At 51.0% G+C, this 21,479-nt stretch overlaps 1 protein-coding gene across 5 annotated transcripts in view; it reads left to right on the top strand.

The window, feature by feature from the left end:
- Nucleotides 1-21,042, top strand: part of LOC140201724 (glutamate receptor ionotropic, kainate 5-like) — a 152,312-nt gene extending 131,270 nt beyond the window's left edge. For all 5 annotated transcript variants that reach the window (XM_072266303.1, XM_072266302.1, XM_072266301.1 and 2 more), the window contains 7 exons: nt 1,725-1,834; nt 2,755-2,928; nt 3,792-3,957; nt 12,205-12,430; nt 12,738-12,866; nt 16,013-16,134; nt 19,428-21,042. In XM_072266303.1, the coding sequence (XP_072122404.1) occupies nt 1,725-1,834; nt 2,755-2,928; nt 3,792-3,957; nt 12,205-12,430; nt 12,738-12,866; nt 16,013-16,134; nt 19,428-19,808 (1,308 nt within the window). In that variant the 3' untranslated portion in view covers nt 19,809-21,042. The remainder of the gene's footprint in view (nt 1-1,724; nt 1,835-2,754; nt 2,929-3,791; nt 3,958-12,204; nt 12,431-12,737; nt 12,867-16,012; nt 16,135-19,427) is intronic.
- The last annotated feature ends 437 nt before the right edge of the window (nt 21,043-21,479 follow it).

Here is a 21,479-nt window from a genome sequence, read left to right as displayed (position 1 = left end):
CTTTTACACACACTCCCTACAATATCTTTATCTCCATTTACACACACTCCCTAGAATATCTCTATCTCCATTGACACACACTCCCTACAATATCTCCGTCTCCATTTACACACACTCCCTACAATATCTCCATCTCCATTTACACACACTCCCTACAATATCTCCATCTCCATTTATTTATTTATTTTTATTGCAGTACAGTACTGAATAGGCCCTTCCAACCCTTCGAGCCAGACTGCCCAGCAATCCTGATTTAATCTGACCCTAATCATGGGACGATTTACAGTGACCAATTAACCTATGTTTCTAACTGACCAACTGGTACGCCTTTAGACTGGGGGAGGAAACCAGAGCACCCGAAGGAGACCCATGCGGTCACGGGGAGAAAGGACCAACTCCTTACAGGCATTGAACCCAGGATGCTGGTGCTGTAGAGTGTTGTACTAACCATTACGCTGCTATGCCACCACTCTACACACAGTCCGGACAATATCTCCACCTCCATTTATGCATACACCATTTCCAACTGAATATGCACACACACACACACTCCGGTGGTATAGTAGAGTAGTGGTCAGCACAACGCTTTACAGTACCAGTGACCCAGTTCAATTCCCGCTGCTGTCTGTAAGAAGTTTGTATGTTCTCCCTGTGACCGCGTGGGAACTCTCCGGGTGCTCCGTTTTTTTCTCACAGTCCAAAGACGAACCTTAGGTTAATTGGTCACTGTAAATTGTCTCATGATGACACCATGGTTAAATCAGGGGTTGCTGGGCCAGAAGGGCTTGGTCCGTGGTGTATCTCAAAAAATAAATATCACCAACACACAAAGTGCTAGAGGAATTTAGCACATCAGGCACCATCTCTAGAGGGTCAATGTTTTGGGCCAAGGCTGACTGGGACTGTTTATTCACTAGCCGTACATTCCCCTGTTTTCAAACACTCCTGAAGGTGTATGATCAATAATCTGATGTAATCTCAGCCACACCAGTACAATTTATAGCACCACTTCACTTGGTATCTACTATTCCCATATCAGTTAAACATGCTCCCCAGGATGACAATGGCCAGGAATGAAAGCACAGGTCCTAAGTACTTTATACACAGTCAGGCAATCTTACCAGGCATTTATAAACACCCCCCAACTGACCTCACTGGATCTGGACACCACCTTTACAGTGGCCCCCTGTAGGAGCTGCAATGTCGTGTGTGGGCTGTGGAGATGATGGAGGGGTGATGGTGAGCAACATTTCCCCACACTTGAACCAACAGATTCATCTGACCAACCGTCCAGTGTATCAATAATCTCTCCCCCCTTCTTGCCCCTCTCTCTTGCTTCCTCTCCCTCCTGCACTCTTTCCCCTTCCATCCTTTTTTCTCCCCCTCCCTCTCTATCTGTTAACACTCTTTCCCCTCTGTCTCTTTCCATCCCACCTATTCCCAATCTTTCTGTACCCTCTCCACTCCACACTCCATCCTCTCCCCTCCACCTCCCTCCTCTCTCCCACCTTGTCCCTCTGCCCCACTTCTCTCCTATCTCTCCCTGTTCCAATCACATGCCCCCACCCTCCCCCTCCTCTTCCACCTTCCTCTCTTTGCTCCCCCTCTCCTCTCCCCTTCCTCTCGTCCTTTACTCACTCTCCCCCTTCTCTCTATTCCCTTCCTGTTCCCCTCCCGTCTGTCCTTTCCCTATCCCCCTCCTTTCTGATAACCTCCGCCCACAGGGTCGGAAACCGGGCTACTTCTCGTTCTTGGACCCCTTCTCCCCAGCTGTCTGGCTCTTCATGCTGCTGGCCTACCTCGCTGTCAGCTGCGTGCTCTTCTTGGCTGCCAGGTGAGTCTCACCTTCCTCCTCCCTCCACAAATCCCGCCACCCTTCAAGCATGCAGACTTTGGCCCCTCCCTGAAGCGCCGCAGTTCTGGGCCGGACCCTTCCCATTCTCTCTCCCTCCTGCCGTGCACACAGACCGGAGAACCCTTGCCCTCTCTTCCCCTGCCCTGCACACAAACCAGGCCTGAATCTTCCCTGTCCTCTCTCCCACTGGCCCGTACAAAGACTAGGGCTGGACACTCCCTGCACTCTCACCCCTTGTTGCAGCACACACCAGGGATGCACCCTCCCTATCGTCCAGCACAAAGACTTGGGCAGGACCCTTCCCATCTTTTCTCACCCCGTCCAGCAACCAGACCTGGGACTTTCCCGGAGCGTTGTGACCCAGGGCTGGACCCGCCCGCCCCACTCTTTCCTAATGCAAACACATACCTGACCCTTGGGCTGGTCATCAAAGAACCGAATTGACTCCTCGACCCCTCCCACCTCCCTCAGGCCACACTGCAGAGGCCATATCTGGGCTCCCCACCCCCAACCACAACAGTCCTGTCTGTCTCCAGCTGACTCTTGCCTCCCCACACCCACACACATACACATGATAGTTCAGCAGGGAGGGTCCTGGCCGGATTGGTGGGCAGGGAGGGGTCAGGCTCTCAATACCCCATCCTACTCTGCTTCCCATGGTGGAGTGCTTCATCCCTGGGGCTGGGTGGGTTTCCTTTTCCCCTTCCCCATCCCCAGTGTCCCCCAGGGCAGACAGATATGGAGCTCGTCTCTCCCGGTCCTGGATCCAGTGTCCACCTGCTAAGATCTTCGGAGGTAATGGTTGGGGCTGGGGAACACAGACCCAAGGGGCTGAATGACCCGCAGGTGCCAGTGTTATATTGTCTCTGACCTTGCCTTCTCCCTCTGTCCTTGTGTAGGATGAGCCCCTACGAGTGGTACAACCCTCACCCGTGCCTACGGGAGCGGATGGACTTCCTGGAGAACCAGTACACTTTGGGCAACAGCCTCTGGTTTCCAGTGGGAGGCTTCATGCAGCAGGGTTCAGAGATCATGCCCCGAGCCCTCTCTACCCGCTGCGTTAGCGGAGTCTGGTGAGTCTCCACCCACCGGGTTGGTTTCAGTACCCCTGCTGTAGCCTTGTGGCTGGATAATAGTCTCCATTGTGATTTTAGTACCGGGGTAACTGACTCCAGTGGGTTTCTAGCTCTGAGTAACTGGCTCCAGTGGGATCCCAGCACTGGGTAACTGGATCCAATGGGATTCTGCCACTGTGGTATCTGGCTCCAATAAGGTTCTAAAACTGGGATATCGACTTGATCCCTGTAAGCTGAACTAATGACCCCTTTTGTGGTTCCATCAACGCAGTGGGATTTCATCTGCAGAGCCTTGACAGATCCACACAATTGTTTTCAACAGAGTAATCTGATCCACTTGTGGGGTTAAGATTACAGAGATCCAGTCCACTGGAACACTAATCAAGAGGATTTAGCACCCTGAGCTGTTTTAATTGTGATGATCTTGTCCAGTGAAACACCGAGATCCGATCCACCTTGATCCCTTGTACCAGGGAGATGCAGTTCACTGGTATCCCTTGAATGAGCAAAACCAGTTTGCTGGATACCATTAAATCCACATGATCTGACCCATGATCCCTTGAATCATGGAAATCTACACCACTGAAGCCCTTGACTCAATCAATTCCAGTGGAACCCTTGAATCAAGACCTGATTCACTGGATCCCTTTAATCAGAGAGATCTAGTTCACTGGAACTCTGCAGTCAGGGGTATTTGATGCACGGGGATTCTTTTAGATCAGGGAAATGTGGTCCATTTAGATTACAGAGATGTCTGTTTAATCCCGGGACATGGTGTTTTGTGGTAATGTTGCCTCCTACGGTGCCCTAGTCCACGCCCTAAGCCGTTCTCTCACTGAAGGTCTCTGTGTCTGCATCAGGTGGGCCTTCACCCTGATCATCATCTCCTCATACACCGCCAACCTGGCTGCGTTCCTGACCGTGCAGAGGATGGAGGTCCCGATTGAGTCTGCTGACGACCTCGCTGACCAGACCAACATCGAATATGGGACCATCCAGGGAGGCTCCACCATGACATTTTTCCAGGTACCTAGATACCCCTTGCCTCTGCCCAATGTTGTCCACAGATCAGGCAATGGGGGAGGACTCCAGGACACCCCATATAATGGCTCTACAGAGAGTAACTTCAGGGAAACACTCAGCAGGTCAGGTAAACCATAGACACAAGAGATTGTGCACGTGCTGGAGATCTTGAGCAATACACACAGAATGTTGGAGGAATTCAGTATGTTAAGCGACGTCTATAGAGGGAAATAGCAGTGCACATTGATGAATGTTCTCAGCTTAAAATGTCAACTGTTTATTTCCCACCATAGATGCTTCCTGCCCTGCTGAGTTCCTCCAGCATTTTGTGTGTGTTGCCAGGTCAGGCAGCCTCTGCAGAGAGAGAAACAAAGTCAGAGTTTCCAATCAAAGCCTCCTCATCAGAACCAGAAAGGCTCTGAAATCAAATGGGTTTTGTGTGTAAGGGGACTGAAGAGGACACAGAGAATATTGGAACCAAGAAGGTTTGGAGACCAAGTAGGCTTTGTACAAGAGGGAGATGGAAAGGATGCAGGGAATTCTGAGATAGGAAGAAGACAGGGAAAAGGAAATGAGACACTTGATAGATAGGGTGGCGAAGAAGGCATTGGTCACGCTGGCCTTCATCAGTCAGGGCACCGAGTACAGGAGTCGGGACATCATGATGCAGTTGCAGTTGGAGTCACCCTGTTATAGGAAAGACATAGTTAAATGGGAGAGAGGGTAGAAAAGAATTATGAAGATGTTGCCAGGACTTGAGGACCTGAGTTATCAGGAGAGTTAGATACAGCTAAGTCTTTATTCCTTGGCTCATAAGAGACTGAGGGATGACCTTTTAGAGGCACATAAAATCACGAGGAGTATGGATAAGGTGAATGGTCCCAGTCTTTTACCCAGTGCTGAGGAATCAAATTGGTTTGTTATAGTCACATGTACTGGGGTACAGTGAAAAAACCTTTGTTTTGCCTGCCAACCACACAGATCAGTTCAACACAACAGTACATCGAGGCAGTGTAAGGAAAAAGCAGTTACAGAGAATTAGAGAGCGTAAGTTTACGGTGAGAGGGCAAAAATTTAGAGTCAAAGAGCAATACATTGTGGATACAGGCCTTTCAGCCCAACCAGTCTGTGCTGACTACATTGTTCATAAGACCATAAGACATAAGAGCAGAATTTGGCCATTCAGCCCATTGAGTCTGCTCTGCCATTTCATCATGGCTGATCCCGGATCCCATTCAACCCCATACACCTGCCCTCCTACCATATCCCATGATGCCTCGATCAATCAAGAATCTTATCAATTTCCGCTTTGAATATACCCACGGACTTGGCCTCCACCACAGTCTGCGGCAGAGCATTCCACAGATTCACCACTCTTTAGCTAAAAAAATTCCTCCTTACCTCTTTTCTAAAAGGTCGTCCCTTAATTTTGAGGCTGTGCCCTCTATCCTGGGTACACCCACCAGGGGAAACACACTCCACATCCACTCTATCTAGTCCTTTCAACATTCAGTAGGTTTCAATGAGATCATAGTCATAGTCATAGTCATTGATCCCGGGGGAAATTGGTTTTTGTTACAGTTGCACCATAAATAATAAATAGTAATAGAACCATAAATAGTTAAATAGTAATATGTAAATTATGCCAGTAAATTATGAAATAAGTCCAGGACCAGTCTATCGGCTCAGGGTGTCTGACCCTCCAAGGGAGGAGTTGTAAAGTTTGATGGCCACAGGCAGGAATGACTTCCTATGACGCTCTGTGCTGCATCTCAGAGGAATGAGTCTCTGGCTGAATGTACTCCTGTGCCCACCCAGTACATTATGTAGTGGATGGCAGACATTGACCAAGATGGCATGCAACTTAGACAGCATCCTCTTTTCAGACACCACCGTGAGAGAGTCCAGTTCCATCCCTACAACACCACTGGCCTTACGAATGAGTTTGTTGATTCTGTTGGTGTCTGCTACCCTCAGTCTGCTGCCCCAGCACAGAACAGCAAACATGATAGCACTGACCACCACAGACTAGTAGAACATCCTCAGCATCGTCTGGCAGATGTTAAAGGACCTCAGTCTCCTCAGAAAATAGAGACGGCTCTGACCATACTTGTAGACAGCCTCAGTGTTCTTAGACCAGTCCAGTTTATTGTCAATTTGTATCCCCAGGTATTTGTAATCCTCCACCATGTCCACACTGACCCCCTGGATGGAAACAGGGGTCACCGGTACCTTAGCTCTCCTCAGGACTACCACCAGCTCCTTAGTCTTTTTCACATTAAGCTGCAGATAATTCTGCTCACACCATGTGACAAAGTTTCCTACCGTAGCCCTGTACTCAACCTCATCTCCCTTGCTGATGCATCCAACTATGGCAGAGTCATCCGAAAACTTCTGAAGATGACAGGACTCTGTGCAGTAGTTGAAGTCCGAGGTGTAAATGGTGAAGAGAAAGGAAGACAAGACAGTCCCCTGTGGAGCCCCAGTGCTGCTGATCACTCTGTCGGACACACAGTGTTGCAAGCACACGTACTGTGGTCTGCCAGTCATGTAATCAAGAATCCATGATACTAGGGAAGCATCCACCTGCATCGCTGTCAGCTTCTCCCCCAGCAGAGCAGGGCGGATGGTGTTGAACGCACTGGAGAAGTCAAGAAACATGACCCTCACAGTGCTCGCTGGCTTGTCCAGGTGGGCGTAGACACGGTTCAGCAGGTAGATGATGGCATCCTCAACTCCTAGTCGGGGCTGGTAGGTGAACTGGAGGGGATCTAAGTGTGGCCTGACCATAGGCCGGAGCAGCTCCAGAACAAGTGTCTCCAGGGTCTTCATGATGTGGGAGGTCAATGCCACCAGTCTGTAGTCATTGAGGCCACTGGGGCGCGGCGTCTTCGGCACAGGGACGAGGCAGGATGTCTTCCACAGTACAGGAACCCTCCGGAGCCTCAGGCTCAGGTTGAATACATGGCGAAGTACTCCACATAGCTGAGGGGCACAGGCTTTGAGCACCCTGGTACTGACACCATCCGGTCCTGCAGCCTTGCTTGGGTTGGGTTTCAGCTGTCTTCTCACCTGTTCAGCCGTGAAGCCCACCGTGGTGTTTTCATGTGGGGGAGGGGTATAGTCATGAGAGCAGGGTTGGGGACTGTGAGGAGGGGTAGGGGGGAGAGTGGAATATGTGTTGGTTGGGGGCCGACAACAGATGGCTCATGCGGGGGATGGGCAGGGGTCACAATGTCAAATCTGTTAAAGAACAGGTTAAGTTCGTTGGCCCTGTCCACACTGCCTTCAGCTCCTCTGTTGCTGGTTTGCCAAAACCCAGTGATGGTCCTCATCCCCCTCCAGACCTCTCTCATGATGTTCTGCTGGAGATTCCACTCAAGCTTCCTCCTGTACCTGTCTTTAGCCTCCCTGATCCTGGCTTTCAGGTCACTCTGTATTGCCCTCAGCTCCTCCCTATTTCCATCTCTAAGTGCCCTCCATCTAAATCCCCACACATTCTTCTAAATTCCAGTTAGTACAGGCCCAAAGCTGCCAACATTCCTCATATGTTAAACCTTCATTCCTGGAATAATCCTTATGAACCTCCTCTGTACTCTCTCCAATGACAATACAACCTTTCTGAGGTAAGGGGCCCAAAACTGTTGTCAATGCTAATTGCGACCTGACTAGTGTCCTACAATGCTTCAGCATTATTTCCTTGTTTTTATATTCTATTCCTCTTGAAATAAGTGGGAACATCACATTTGTCTTCTTTATCACAGACTCAACCTGTGAATTAACCTTCTGGGAGTCTTGCAAAAGAACTCCTCAGTACCTTTGCATCTCTGATGTTTGAATTTTCTCCCCATTTAGAATTAGAATTCTGCACTATTGTTCCTTTCACCAAAATGCATAATCATATATTTCCCAACACTGTATTCCACCTGCCACTTTTTTGCCTATTCTTCCAACTTGTCAGTCCTGCTGCAATCACATTGCTTCCTCAGCGCTATCCACCCCTCCATATCATCTGCAAACTTTGCCACAAAGCCGTCAATTCCACTACCTAAATCATTGACAAACAATCTGAAAAATAGCAGTCCCAATATTGACCCCTGAGGAACACGACTAGTTACTGGTAACCAACCAGAAAAGGCCCCTGTTTTTCCCACTCACTGCCTGCTGCTTGTCAGCCATTCCTCTATCCATGCCAGTATATTTCCTGTAACACCAGAGGACTTTATCTTGTTAAGCAGCCTCATGTGAGACATCTTTTCAAATGCCTTCTGAAAATCTAAGTAAATGACATCCTCTGCCTCTCCTTTGTCCACCCGGCTTGTTACTTCCTCAAAAAATTGTAGCAGTTTTGTCAGGCAAGATTTCCCTTTACAGAAACCATGCAGACTTTGACTTATTTTATCATTAGTCTCCAAGTATCCCGAAACCTTGTCCTTAATAATGGACTCCCAACAGTTTCCCAACCACTGAGGTTAGGCTAACTGGCCTATAATTTCCTCTCTTCTTAAAGAGTGGAGTGACATTTGCAGTTTCCCAGTCCTTTGGGACCATGCCAGAATCAAGTGATTTTTGAAAGATCATGACCAATGCATCCATTATCTCTTCGGAAACCTCTTTCAGGACTCTGGATGTAGTCCATTGGCCCAGGTGATTTATCCACCTTAAGACCTTTCAGTTTGCCTAACACTTTTTCCTTTGTAATAGCAATGGCACACTCCTGTTCCCTGGTACTCACGGATCTCTGGCATACAGCTAGTGTCTTCCATCGTAAAGACTGAAGCAAAGTATTATTAAGTTCATCTGCCATTTCTTTGTCCCCCATTACTACCTCACTAGCATCATTTTCCAGTGGTCCAATATCAACTCTCACCTCCCTTTTATTCTTTATATAACTAAAAAATCCTGCTTTATATTATCAGCTGGTTTGCCCTCATATTTCATCTTCTCCTTTCTTACGGCTTTTTTAGTTGCCTTTTGTTGGATTTTAAAAGTTTCCCAATAATCCAACCTCCCACTGACGTTTGCTACTTTATATACCCTTGCCTTGGCTTTTATGCAGTCCTTAACTTCCCTTGTCAGCCACGGTTGCCTAGCCCTGCCATTCGAGAACTTCTTATTCTGTGAGACATATTTATCCTGCGCCTTGTGAACTATTTACAGGAACCTCAGTCATTTTTGTTCTGTCATCATTCTACCAGTATCCTCCTCCAATCCACCTGGGCAAGCTCCTCTCTCATGCCTCTGTAATTCCATTTCTTCCACTGCGCTACTGATACATGTGACTTATGCTTCTCCCTTGCAAATTGCAGTATGAATACAAGCATATTATGATTACTGCCTCCTAAGGGTTTCCTTACTTTAATCTCCCTAATAAGATCAGGGTTATTATACAACACTCAATCTAAGACAGTCGTTCACCAAGTAGGCTCGAACACAAACTGCTCTAAAAAGCCATCTTGTAGGCATTCAACAGATTCCCTCTTTTGCAATCTGACACCAACCTGGTGTTCCCAGTCCCCTTGCATATTGAAGTCCCCCATTACAATTGGGACATTACCCTTATTATGTGCCCTTTCCAGTTCCCTTTGCAATCTCAACCCCACATCTTGGCTACTATTTGGAGGCCTATATATAATTCCTAAAATGGCTTTTTCACCCTTGCAGTTTCTTAACTCCACCCACAAAGATTTGACATTGACCCTATTTCACCTCTTTCTAGAGATGTAATTCCATCTCTTACCAATAGAGCCACACCACCGCCTATGCCTTCGTGCCTGTCCTTTCGATGCAAGGTATATCCTTTGATGTTAAGCTCACAACTATGGCCTTCTTTCAGCCATGACTCAGTGATACCCACAACATCATACCGATCGATCTCTAATTGCGCCACGAGCTCGTCCACCTTATTCCGAAAGCTATGTGCATTAAAATACAGCACCTTCAAGCCTGCATTCTTTGCCCTTATGAATTTTGCCCCTGTGGTACAACTTAACTCTTTGCTCGGTCTGCAGTTGTACCTAATCATTGGTTTGACCTTCATGTTACATATTAGATCATCTACTTGTAAACCTGCTGGCTGATCCTCAGCTCTGTCATTCTGGTTCCCATTGTCTGCCATATCAGTTTAAATCACTCCCACCCAGCTAGTCCCAGTTTTCAATGTGTGGCCCATATCCCACCAAGTCCCTCCCATCTATGTACCTTTACAAGTGTTTCTTAAATAATACTGTGGTACCTGCGTCTTCTACATCCTCTGGCAGCTCACTCCATATAGCCACCACCTTCTGCATGAAAAGGTTGCCCTTCAAATATATTTTAAATTTAATAGGGGAATGTTTTCACCCAAAGAGTGGTGGGTATATGGATTGAGCTGTCTTTAAATTAACATTTAAAAGCTACTTGAATATGGACCAAACATGGGCAGAAGGGACTAGCTTAGAAGGCGATGTTAGTTGGCATGGATCAGTTGGGCCGAAGGGCCTGTTTCCCTCCTATATGGCTCTCAGTGGCGATGATGCTGGCTGAGAAAGGTGGGGAGTGCCGGTTATTGATCACAGGAGATGTAAGTAGAGGACAGAGGAGACAGGAAGCCAAAATTTCAGAGCTGGAAATCTGGAATAAATTCACAGAAATAGAGAGCATAGCTTTAGTAGTAAGAGGTTCACCAGGAATCTGAAGGTTTGGAGGAAAGTTTCTCCACCAGAGGGTGACTGGAACCTGGAATACATCAACTGAGCAGGTGGTGGACTCTGACAACACTGGAGAAGCATCTGGACCAGCGCTGGGATCACCAGGGCAGAGAAGGCACCGGAGCGTCAGAGGCTGAGCGGAGACCTGACTGAGAAGTTTCTAAAAGTACGAGTGGTTTAGGACTGGCAGAATCCATCAACACAAGAGATTCTGGAGATGCTGGAAGTCCAGACCAGGGTGAAAATGTCAAGTACTAGAGGGTATAGGTTTAAGGTGGGAAGTGTAAAGTCAAAATGAGAATTACATGGCAAGGGAGAGTGGTAGGTGCCATGGGTTGTGGTAGAAGCAGATACAACTTTAATGTTTAAGAGACATTTAGACAAGCGAGTAAAAAGGCAAGGAATGGAGGGATATAGAACTTGTGTACACAGAAAGGATTAGTTTAAATTGGTATCATGGGGTCAGAGGCCAAAGGGCTCATTGCTGTGCTATACTGTTCTGTGTTCGGTGTTCTTAAGGCTAAGGATCAAGAACTGGTAACTGGGATCAGTATGGAATTGCTTTATTATTGTGACATGTGCCAAGATACAGAGAAAAGCTTGTCTTGCATACTGTTGCATTACACAGTGCATTGAGGTTGAACAAGGTAAAACAATAACAATGCAGAATAGAGTGTTACAGCTACAGAGTTTGTGCAGACAGACAAAAAGGTGCAAGATCATAATAAAATAGATTGTGAGATCAAGAGTCCATCTTATCCTACTGGGGAGCCATTCAATAGCCTTTAATGGCGGTATAGAAGCTGTCCCAGCCTGGTGATACGTGCTGGCAGTGGAGATTAGTATTGGAATTGGAATTGGTTTATTATTGTCAGATTATTTTCACTGAAGTACGGTGAAAAACTTGTCTTGCGTACTGTTCATACAGATCAATTCACTCTACTGTGCATTGAGCTAGAATAGCTGAATGCAGAATAAAAAGTGTTGCAATTACAGAAAAAGAGCAGGTAAACAATAATATGAAAGATTATAAGGAGGTAGATTGTGGGTCAACAGGCCACTTTATCATACTAGGGGACCATTCAATAGTCTGATACCAGTGGGGTAGAAGCTGTCCTTGAGCTTGCTGGTACGTGTTTTCAGACTTTTCTATTTTGTGCATGATGGGAGGGGGGAATCAAGAGACTGCCCGGGGTGAGTGAGGTCTTGAGTCTGTTGGCTACTTTACCGAGGCAGTGACAAGTGTAGATAGAGTCTACAGAGGGGAATTCCACTGATGCAAGACTCATCTGGTTGTAATTCCCTGATTTGTCCCTACTGACCTTAAGACAAAAGAACAATTTTGGTTATTGTCTCATCTTCTGGGACCTCACATGTGGCTGAAGAGGAAACAGAGATTTTAGTGAAGGTCCTAGCAATCTCATCTATTGTTTGAGTTCGGTGGGATCCTGGGATTTGGGATCTGGGGTGTCCTTAAGTTTGGAAAGTTCTGCAAACTCTGTGAGCAGGGCTTCCCCTGTGGAGGTATTGACTGGTTTTCCTGTGTCATCACCCTGGCCAGAACTCTCGGTACCAGACGTACCAGCGGATGTGGAACTACATGCACTCGAAGCAGCCCAGCGTCTTTGTGAAGACCACTGAGGAGGGCATCGCGCGCGTCCTCAACTCCAAGTACGCTTTCCTTCTTGAGTCCACCATGAATGAGTACCACCGGAAACGTAACTGTAACCTAACCCAGATTGGGGGACTGCTGGACACCAAGGGCTATGGCATCGGCATGCCACTGGGTGAGTGTAGCTTGGGGGGGTATGGGTGGGGGCTGGGAGGTAGGGGGGTTAGGAGTGGAGGTGGGGAAGGCGAAAGAGGTGGTGTAAGTGGGGATGGGCGTGGGGAAAGTAGAGGAGTGGAAGAGGCGGAGGTTTGGGACTTGCAGGTGAAAATGGCAGGGTGTGAGGAAGGGGAGGTAGAGGAGCTGGAGGGGCTGGGGAAAGCAATGATTTGAAATCATGTTGGGGTGGTGTGAAGGGTGGCATGTGGTACGTGTGGGGGTGTTGGAGTCAGCACGGTGTGACCCTTTACCCTTGTCTTCACTAGGGTCTCCGTTCAGGGATGAGATCACCCTGGCCATTCTCCAGCTGCAGGAGAATAACCGGCTGGAGATTCTGAAGAGGAAGTGGTGGGAGGGGGGCAAGTGTCCCAAGGAGGAGGACCACCGGGCCAAAGGTGAGATCCCTGGCGTCTGTCCAGTCCCCAGACCAGAGCCTTGTTTCCACTTCACCCGGATCAGGACCTCATCCCCCACCCGGATCAGAACCTCGTCCCCCACCCAGATCGGAACCTCATCCCCCACCCAGATCAGAATTTCATCACACCACCCGGATCAGAATTTCATCACACCACCCAGATCAGAACATCACACCATCCGGATCAGAACATTCCCTGACCTGGATCAGGACCTCGTCCCCCACCCGGATCAGAACCTCGTCCCCCACCCGGATCAGAACCTCATCCCCCGCCCAGATCAGAACTTCATCACACCACCCGGATTGAGAACTTCGTCCCCCACCCGGATCAGAACCTCATCTCCCACCCAGATCGGAACCTCATCCCCCACCCAGATCAGAATTTCATCACACCACCCGGATCAGGAACTCAACCCCCACCCGGATCAGGACCTCGTCCCCCACCCAGATCAGGACCTCATCCCCCATCCAGATCAGCACCTCGTCCCCCATCCAGATCAGCACCTCGTCCCCCACCCAGATCAGAACCTTGTCCTTCACCCAGATCAGAACCTCATCCCCCACCCAGATCAGGACCTCCTCCCCCACCCGGATCAGAACCTCGTCCCCCACCCAGATCAGGACCATATTCCCCACCCAGATCAGAACCTCGTCCCTCACCCAGATCAGAACCTCATCCCCCACCCAGATCAGGACCTCCTCCCCCACCCGGATCAGAACCTCGTCCTCCACCCAGATCAGGACCTCATCCCCCACCCAGATCAGAATTTCATCCCCCACCCGGATCAGGACCTCATCTCCCACCCGGATTAGGACCTCGTCCCTTATCCAGATCAGAACCTCGTCCCCCACTCGGATCAAAACCTCATCCTCCACCCGGATCAGAATTTCATCACAACACCCGGATCAGGACCTCATCCCCCATCCGGATCAGGACCTCATTCCCCACCCAGATCAAGACCACGTCCCTCATCCAGATCAGGACCTCGTCCCTTACCCAGATCAGAACCTCGTCCCCCACCCAGATCAGGACCTCATCCCCCACCCGGATCAGAATTTCATCACACCACCCGGATCAGGACCTCATCCCCCACCCGGATCAGAATTTCATCACACCACCCGGATCAGGACCTCATCCCCCACCCAGATCAGGACCTCGTCCCTCATCCAAATCAGAACCTCGTCCCCCACTTGGATCAGAACCTCATCCCCCACCCGGATCAGAACCTCGACCCCCACCCAGATCAGGACCTCGTCCCTCACCCGGATCAGAACTTCGTCCTCCACCCGGATCAGGACCTCATCCCCCACCCAGATCAGAATTTCATCACACCACCCGGATCAGAACCTTGTCCCCCACCCAGATCGGAACTTCATAACTCACCCGGATCAGAATTTCATCACACCACCCGGATCAGAACATCACACCATCAGAACCTCGTTCCCCGACCCGGATCAGAACCTCATCCCCCACCCAGATCAGAATCTCATCCCCCACCCAGATCAGAACCTCGTCCTCCATCCGGATCAGGACCTCGTCCCCCACCCGGATCAGGACCTCGTCCCCCACCCAGATCAGAACCTCGTCCCCCACCCGGATCAGAACCACATTACACCACCCGGATCAGAACTTCATCACACCACTCAGATCAGAACCCTGTCCCCCTCCTGGAAATGGACCTCATCCCCTCCTGGATCAGGACCTCGTCCCCCACCCGGATCAGAACTTCATTACACCACCCGGATCGGAACCTCGTCCCCCACCCGGATCAGAACCTCCTCCCCCACCCGGATCAGGACCTCATCTCCCACCCAGATCAGAACTTCATCACACCACCTGGATCAGAACCTCTTCCCCCACCTGGATCAGAACCTTCTCCCCCACCCAGATCAGCACCTCGTCCCCCACCCAGATCAGGACCTCGTCACACCACCCAGATCAGAACCTCGTCCCTCACCCAGATCAGAACCTCATCTCCCACCCGGATCAGAACCTCATCCCCCACCCAGATCAGAACCTCGTCCCCCACCCGGATCAGAACCTCGTCTCCCATCCCCCACCCAGATCAGAACCTCATCTCCCATCCGCCACCCAGATCAGGACCTCGTCCCCCACCCAGATCAGAACCTCATCACACCACCCGGATCAGAACTTCATCACACCACCCGGATCAGAACCTTATCCCCCACCCGGATCAGAACCTCGTCCCCCATCCGCCACCCAAATCAGAACCTCGTCCCCCATCTGCCACCCAGATCAGGACCTCATCCCCACCCTCATCCTAGATCCAACCCCTCTCACCCCTTCCGAACCCCTACCCACAACTCCCAATCCTGACCATCCATCTTACCCTTTCTCCCTGCAGACTACTCTTACCCCATCTCCCACAAGGCCTCTCCTTCCCTCTTCTCCATCCCAAGCTCTACCCCATTCCCCCAGTGACATCGTTCCCTCCCCTCGAGGTCTCTATCAGTCTCTCAATCCCACTGCAAACCATCCACACCTGTCTCTTCCGCCAGTTTCTCCCCCCTTGATTTTCATCCCCTCTTTCTCCATCTCCCCATCTCTCTCTCATTGTCTTCCCCAGTTTCTCTCCTTCTGTCTCTCTGTCCCTTCTGCCCCCAGTCTCCATCTCTTCCCCTCTCCCCCATTCTCTGGTCCTCCTTACAGTTTCTCTCCCTTTTAGTCTCTCCCCATCTGTCCCTGGTCTCCTTCCCTCTCCCCCTCAAGACTCACTCACTCTCTCTTTCACACTCTCCCCCTCTCCCCTACTGTCTCTCCACCCTCACTCTCCCCTTCTCCTCCCACTTCCCCCCCCACTGACCCTTCCCCACAATCTCCCCCGCACACTGTCTGTCTTTGCACTCTCTCCACCTCTCCTCCTAGTCTCCCCGAGTCCTTCCCCACACTCTCTCCCACTTTCATTTCTCTCTCCCTCTCTTCCCTCTCCTCCCAGTCTCCCCCCCACCTCTCCCTCCCCAGTTACTCCTACCTTCCCTCAGCAGTGTTTCCCTGACTCTCCCCCTGCCCTTCTCCCCCAGTTGCTGTCCCTCTTCCTTGGTCTGTTGTCCCTACCCACTCTGACACTGCTCTTCTCTGCTCCCCCCCCGCCCCACCCCGTCCAGGTCTGGGAATGGAGAACATCGGTGGCATCTTCGTGGTGTTGATCTGTGGTCTGATTATCGCTGTCTTCGTGGCCGTCATGGAGTTTGTGTGGACCACCCGCCGCTCAGCAGAGTCTGAGGAGGTACTGTGGTTGGGGGGGGTGGGGCGGAAGGGGCAGGGTTTGGAGGCTGGATGATGGGTTGTGAGGGTAGAGGAGGGGGCTGAGTGCAGGGAGGATGGGAGATTGAGGGGTGGGAAGGGCACAGAGCCTGATGGATAAGGGTGAGGGAATAGGGAGGGGTAGTGTGTCAGGAGGTGTGTGTGGGGGGGTGAGAGGTGTGGAACGGTCAGGGCAGCGATCCCTCAGTCACTGGGCTGTGCTTCTCCCTTCAATACCCTCCAGGTAAGGGTGGAAAGAGAGGGGCTGGATAGGCTACTATGGATTGGACAGTGGTGTCTCCCCCAACATCTGGGATCAGTGAGTGACCTGCCTCTGCTGGGGTCAGTGTCACAAAGTCACCCAGCATGGAAACAGGCCCGCCAGCCAACCTGTCCATACTGACCCAGATTCCCATCTTATCGAGATCTGTTTGCCCGCGTTTGTTTCAGCCACTTCTTCTGAGCTCAGCCACTGACCACTCTCTGGGTGAAAATGTTGCCCCTCAGGTTCCTATTAAATCTCTCCCCTCTATAAACCTTTGGCCTGTAACATGATTCCCCTTACTGGGAAAAGGACTGTGCACAGCAACCCTGTCTGTGCTCCCCATGGCTTGAGATCATCAATCATTCTACTAAATTCCAAGGAAAGAAGTCCCAACCTGCTTAACTTCTCTCCATAATTCAGTCTCTTGAGTCTCAGTAACATCCTTGTAAATCTCTTCTGCACTCTTTCCAATTTTATGGCATCTTTCCTATAGCAGAGTGACCAAAACTGAACACAATATTCCAAATACGGTCTCACCAGTGCCTTGTACAACTGCAACAGAACCTTTGAAATGCTATACTCAGTGTCCTGCCTGATAAAGACCAAAACACAAAAAATCTTTCTACACCACCCTGTGACCTGTGACCCACTTTTGGGAACCATGTACTCGAACTCCTGGTCCCTCAGTTCTACAACGTTCCCAGGGGTCTACTGTTCAGTGTGCAAGTCCTCCCCTCATTATGTCTTTCCAAAATGAAACATCTTGCACTTAGCCGAATTAAACTCCATTTGCCATTCCTTGGCCCACTTCCCCTATTGATCAAGATCCATCATAGCCAATACAGCTTGACACCAGTGTCATCGCAGAGGTTGCCAGAGGGAAGTTGTAAACAACATCAAACTACCTTAGGGACCCCGGCTCCAGATTTCTTCCCAAAAGTAGTTTGATGTTGCTTTACTCCAGAAGCCTTACCCATGGGTAGGTAGGGCCACAAGGCAGTGGAGGTTTAAAATCAGTTTTCCTTCTAGGCGGGCTGATGAATCCCACCTGCCCAAACACTCAGACCACTGCCAAAGCATTCTCTGTAATCACCAATGCAACCGCCCCCTCCTCTCATCCTCCATTCTATCCTGCCTATTGCATCAGTAGCCTGGAACATTTAGCTTCCAGTCCTGTCCTTTCCTTGCATAACATGCCATCCCCACAGAGCTCTCCATGCCCTCGGTTCATCCTCTTTACCTGTCAGAACTTTTGTGCTGAAATAAATGCAATTTAATACAAAATGGCTCCCCACCATACTTCTGCCTCTGGTTTACTGACCTTACCACTTCGAATTCCAGCCACATTGCTGTCTGGAACCCAACTTTCTGCCAATATAGTTTAGACCTTGCCTTGTAGCAAGGACAAATCTGCTCACAAGGATATTGGTCCTCCTCCAGCTCAGCTACGAACTCTTGTACAGATCACCTCTATCCCGGAAAAAAAACATTACTACAAAAAACCTTAACCCCTGCCTGTTGTACCAACTTCTCAGCCACACATTCATCTGCCCAATCCTACTCTTATCCTCACTGGCTTATGGCACAGGGAGTGATCCAGAGATCACTACCCTGGAGGTTCTGCTTTTCAACTCCTCTTTCCTGAGTCCTGTAGTTAATATACTAGATCACTCCCCCCCCCCCCAACTTCACTTCCTTCTGTGTCATTTGTACCAATGTGCACCATGACCTCTGGCTGCTCAACTCCCAGTAGAGAATGTCCTGCAACCACTCCTTGACCCCAGCACCAGGGTGACCTGGTGACCTCTGCCCTCTGCCCCCAGGAGTCAGTGTGTGCGGGATGGGTGGATACAGCAATATGTCCACTCTCTCTCCCTTCACCCAGGTGTCAGGGTGTATGGGGAGAGTGGGTTTCACACTCCCTCTCTTCTCATCCTCTCTCCCTGAGCTCCCCAAAATGTTGGTGTGTGTGGGGTAAGTGGGTTTGGCAATGTGACCCCTCTCACCCTCCCAGGCATCGGTATGTGTGAGAGATAGGTGGGTTTTGACGCTGCGTTCTCTCTCCTCTCACCCTCTCTCCCCATCTTACGAGGAGTCACTGCGTGTGGGGGTGGGTGAGTTTGACACTGTGACCTCTTCCCTCTCCCTATCCCAGGTGCCAGTGTGTAGGAGAGGTGGGTTTGACACTGTACCCACTGCATTCTCACCCTCCCTACCCTCCCCCCAGGTGCCAGTGTGTGGGAGGGGTGGGTTTGACACTGTACTCACTGCATTCTCACCCTCTCTACCCTCCCCCAGGTGTCAGTGTGTGTGGGAGGGGTGGGTTTGACGCTCTCCACTCCACTGTCTCCTCTCTACCCTCCCCACAGGTGTCAGTGTGTGTGGGAGGGGTGGGTTTAACGCTCTCCACTCCACTCTCACCCTCTCTACTCTCCCCCAGGTGTCAGTATGTGTGGGAGGGGTGGGTTTGACACTGTACCCACTCCACTCTCACGCTCTCTACCCTCCCCCAGGTGTCAGTGTGTGTGGGAGGCGTGGGTTTGACGCTCTCCACTCCACTGTCTCCTCTCTACCCTCCCGCAGGTGTCAGTGTGTGTGGGAGGGGTGGGTTTGACGCTCTCCACTCCACTGTCTCCTCTCTACCCTCCCCCAGGTGTCAGTGTGTATGGGAGGGGTGGGTTTGACGCTCTCCACTCCACTGTCTCCTCTCTACCCTCCCCCAGGTGTCAGTGTGTGTGAGAGGGGTGGGTTTGACGTTCTCCACTCCACTGTCTCCTCTCTACCCTCCCCCCAGGTGTCAGTGTGTCTGGGAGGGGTGGGTTTGACACTCTCCACTCCACTGTCTCCTCTCTACCCTCCCCCCAGGTGTCAGTGTGTGTGGGAGGGGTGGGTTTGACACTGTACTCACTGCACTCTCATGCTCTCTACCCACCCCCAGGTGTCAGTATGTGTGGGAGGGGTGGGTCTGACACCGTGGCCACTCCACTCTCACGCTCTCTACCCTCCCCCAGGTGTCAGTGTGCCAGGAGATGCTGAGTGAATTACGACAGGCCGTGTCCTGTAAGAAGACATCGCGGTCACGGCGGAGGCGCCGTCCGGCCCGGGTGGGGACCTCTGTGTCCCGGCAGATACGGCTGGGCCGAGACCTGCGCCTCAGCAATGGCCGCCTCTACCCGGGTGGAGGAGGCCCCGAGGGGCGGCCGGGGGCAGGGGGCCAGCGGCTGCTAGAAGAGGCCGTCCCCCTGCGGGGCTGCGCCCATGTTCGAGTCTGTCAGGAGTGCCGGCGCATCCAAGGGGCCCGCGGTGCCCGGCCCCCCCGCCTCCCCCCTCCTGTCCAGGAGCCAGCCCCTGCCCGGACTGGGGTCCCTGCCGAGCGCCAAGCCCAGGACTGAAGGACAGGAGGAACGGAGGGCGAGATGTCGTCTGTCAGGGCCCCTACTACTGCCGACAGCCCCAGGATCGTCCTCACCGCAGTTGGGGGTGGCCTGATACAATCCCACCATTAACTTGACCCTTGACCTTACTCTGACCCTTGACTCATTGCTGACCCAATTCCCACCATTGTCGTAACACTTGACTTAACTTAATCCTTCAATTAACTTTTGACCCTTGACCTAACCATAAGCACAGACCCAACTTTGACCATTGACCTAATTCTCACCCTTGACCTCTGTCCAACACTTGACCTTTCTCAGACTCCTGACCTGACCCTTTGACCTTGCCTCGGTGCTTGACCCTACCCTTGAATTAATCCCATCCCTATATCTTACCCACAGGTCCTCGACATCATCTCTGACTTTTACTTATCACCAAACCTTGACCTTCACCTAGCCTTTGATCCTGCCTTTTACTTTCACCCTAAACCTCCAAACCTCCACAAAATCCTGACCCCGAACCGTGACTCCCCCCCCCCCGCAGAATCTTGGCCTCAGCCTGACACTGGACTGATCCCTGACCTTTCACCCCATCTTCGACCTTTCAGCCCAACCCCTGAACCCTCAGCTTCAATCCTTGGACGTCACCCTGCATATACCTCACATCTACCAACAAATTAACCTGATGTTGATCTTGTGACCCCAGACATCAAATCTCTGACCTTCAACCCTGGCCAATCTACCAACCTGAAGACTTGATCCAACTTCAACTCATCTCAACCATTACCTCACCCAAACCCCCTTCCCTCCATCAACCAACAACTCCTCAATGCCCTATTGTCACCCCCCTCCACGGTGGCCGTGGGAAGACGGAAGCCCCTCGCCCACGTCTCTCCAAGCAGCCGGACAAGAGCAAGGAAGGCGAGTGGGAGGAGGAGGAGGACGGCTTGGATGAGGGAAGGAGGCATCTGCAGCGATGGGGTCAGCCCCTGTACAGCCCCTCTTCTTTGGGGTGATGGGGAGCCACTGCCCCACAAGCGTAACCAACTGCGTGTGTGAGGACTTGCTCACCCAGCGGTGGACTGTTGCCCGAGCTATGGCCGGGCCGAGTCTGGAGATAACTTGGCACAGCCAAGCATTCTTTTTGACCTTTTTTTTGCTACTTTCTATGTATAGTTACCAAAAACAAACAGAATAGCAACTGAAAAGTGGCGAGGAGCCGTGTGCTAATTGGAATACAATAAAGAACTCTCCTATGCATTGCTCCTGTCAACAGTGTCACTCACATCAGATCACCAGGTGAAAGAAGCCACTGACCAGGTGAAGGGGTCATGGACCAGGTGAGAAAGAACTGACCAGGTGAGAGATAACTGACCAGGAGAGGGAACTTGGAACAGGTGAGAGAGAACTGACCAGGAGAGGGGTGTCATTGACTAGGTGAGAGAGAACTAAGCAGGTGAGAGAGAACTGACCAGGTGAGAGAGAACTGACCAAGATAGGGGTGTCATTGACCAGTTGAGAGGGGTGTCATTGACCAGGTGGGAGAGAACTGACCAGGAGAGGGGGTCATGGACCAGGTGAGAGAGAACTAACCAGGTGAGGGGGTCATGGACCAGGTGAGAGAGATCTGACCAGGAGAGGGGTGTCATTGACCAGGTGAGAGAGAACTGACCAGGTGAGGGGGTCATG

Source organism: Mobula birostris, chromosome 8 (assembly GCF_030028105.1).
Source record: "Mobula birostris isolate sMobBir1 chromosome 8, sMobBir1.hap1, whole genome shotgun sequence".
NCBI classification, from domain to species: Eukaryota; Metazoa; Chordata; class Chondrichthyes; order Myliobatiformes; family Myliobatidae; genus Mobula; species Mobula birostris.
Note: the sequence above shows the minus strand (reverse complement) of the source record. Positions and strands in the feature narration are given on the sequence as shown.